We start from the raw sequence: 2398 nt of genomic DNA on the forward strand, positions 1-2398 counted from the left end.
GACTAAAGAGTATGAATGTGACTAAAACTAATAAAAACTAAAATGACACCTTCACACAAAGACTGGACTAAAGAGTATGAATGTGACTAAAACTAATAAAAACTAAAATAACAGCTTCACACAAAGACTAGACTAAAGAGTATGAATGTGACTAAAACTAATAAAAACTAAAATGACAGCTTCACACAAAGACTGGACTAAAGAGTATGAATGTGACTAAAACTAATAAAAACTAAAATGACACCTTCACACAAAGACTGGACTAAAGAGTATGAATGTGACTAAAACTAATAAAAACTAAAATAACAGCTTCACACAAAGACTAGACTAAAGAGTATGAATGTGACTAAAACTAATAAAAACTAAAATAACAGCTTCACACAAAGACTGGACTAAAGAGTATGAATGTGACTAAAACTAATAAAAACTAAAATAACAGCTTCACACAAAGACTGGACTAAAGAGTATGAATGTGACTAAAACTAATAAAAACTAAAATAACAGCTTCACACAAAGACTAGACTAAAGCTAAAATTAAAACAGGTGCCAAAAACAACTATAGAGTAACCTGGATGCACGTTTTAGTGCAGTATTAACGTGCTGTTTATTTCCCCTCCTTGTCTGATTGAGGTTTGTGTGTGTGAATACCGACCTAAGTAACAGGTTTTAAGAATCAGACATTTTTGAACAAAATAGCCCCCAGATCACGTGATAGATTTCCAGAATTTGTTGATCTGTGATGTTACATTTCTGTGTGTGCATTTCAGGGCGGCCGTTGTGTGTCTGGGCGCTCTGTACGAGCATCTTGGTCGCATGCTCATCGGCTCCTTCAAAGACACAATGGCTAACCTGCTGAAGGCCATGAAGAGCGCTGAGGTGCGTCTGCTCCTCTGTTAATGGGTTTGCTGTCAGAGCTGGATGCAGATAAAAATACAAAGAAGTGTCAGGGAGTTGTTGTCACTTATTACTCCCAAAGCTGTGGGAAGAACCACTTTTGTTTCTCTCTGACCACAGCTGTTGTCTGAGGCTCGACCGTTCTTGGATTTGAGAGTTTAATGTAATTTGGTGAGAAATAAATTTTAAAAGTGTGACTGTCCCAGCTGAGTGTGAATGAAATTTTAATCATTGTATGTGTGTGTGTCTATCAGTCTCAGGGTCGATATGAGATCATGTTGAGTGTGGAGAGGATCCTGCGAGGTGTGGGTGCCAGCGGCGTGCCGTGTCACCGTGACGTCTACAAGGCGGCGAGAATGTGTCTGACAGACCGGTCCATGGCCGTACGCTGCGCCTCTGCCAAGGTAACTGCGGCTAGCGTGGACAGCGTCCTGACGGCTCCTACTCCTACCTGCTGAATCATCCATCACATTCTAGGTTTATGTGTTTGCTGACAAGCAGGTACCGGTTTCGTTTTCTTCTCTGAAAGATCACGGTCAGTGATTAGGACTCTCTTAGTTTTCCTCTTGATGCTTTTAAAGAATAAATCTGGAGATTTTCTCTGTGTCATTCGCACCAACCCCTTCCAGAGACCAGCAGCACAGTGAATGAGGTGTCCTCACCGTAATGTGAGTCCAGACCCTGGTCCAGCTTATCACTCTGTGCTGTAGACCTCCACTGTTGTCCACCAGATATTAAAGACCCTCCCAGTGAGCTGTACTGCTGCACTGGGGGGCAGGTTTCCTCCCATTTGTTGAAAACAGACAGGCTTCACATTGTTTGTCTCATTTTGTCATCAGTATGCAGAGAAGCTAACAGCTGCTGTGTTTGTCTCGGTCAGTGTCTGCTGGAGCTGCAGAGGGAGGCCATGTTCCTGTGGACCAGCGAGTTGGAGAACGTTGCCACTCTGTGCTTCAGGGCCTTCGAAGGATCCAACTACAACGTCAGAGTGTCTGTAGCCAAACTGCTGGGAACTCTGCTGGCTTCTGCAGTGACGCCCAGACAGCCCAGTGGTACGGTTAGAGGGGGGAGGGGCCTGACGTGCAGTCCTGTGCACTGACAGTACAGTGAGGAGGCTTTAGAAAATAACGCAGTGAACAGTTTTTATTTCTCAGTGAACTTCAGGAAAGATGAACATGTGGTGATGAATGGATGACCACTGGTTGAGCTCCTCCTTCCTCCTCTCTGTCTGTTCTTCCCAGCAGCCCCCAGGCAGGGTGGGCGGGGTCCGAGCTCTCTGGACGAGGTGATGGATTTGTTGTCAGGGGGGTTCCTGCGGGGCGGGGCTGGTTTCCTGCGAGCCAGCGGCGACATGTTGAAGGGAACGAGCTCTGTCAGCAAAGACATCCGCATCGGAGTCACTCAGGTGAGTGATCATTTATTCACCTGAGGAGCAGGTTCAACCAGCCAGACACTCATGTCACTCCTCTTCCTCAGGCCTGTGTGGTCTTCGTCTCCACCCTGG

General features: G+C 45.4%; 1 protein-coding gene across 1 annotated transcript in view; it reads left to right on the forward strand.

The window, feature by feature from the left end:
• Positions 1-2398, forward strand: part of heatr5a (HEAT repeat containing 5a) — a 33764-nt gene that overhangs the window by 3912 nt on the left and 27454 nt on the right. The window contains exons 4-8 of the mRNA XM_020586383.1: positions 768-876; positions 1149-1298; positions 1775-1946; positions 2136-2299; positions 2371-2398. The exon at positions 2371-2398 is cut by the window's right edge and continues 216 nt beyond it. Coding sequence (XP_020442039.1) covers positions 768-876; positions 1149-1298; positions 1775-1946; positions 2136-2299; positions 2371-2398 — 623 coding nt within the window. The remainder of the gene's footprint in view (positions 1-767; positions 877-1148; positions 1299-1774; positions 1947-2135; positions 2300-2370) is intronic.

This window comes from Monopterus albus, unplaced genomic scaffold (assembly GCF_001952655.1).
Source record: "Monopterus albus unplaced genomic scaffold, M_albus_1.0 scaffold403.1, whole genome shotgun sequence".
In the NCBI taxonomy this organism is placed as follows: domain Eukaryota; kingdom Metazoa; phylum Chordata; class Actinopteri; order Synbranchiformes; family Synbranchidae; genus Monopterus; species Monopterus albus.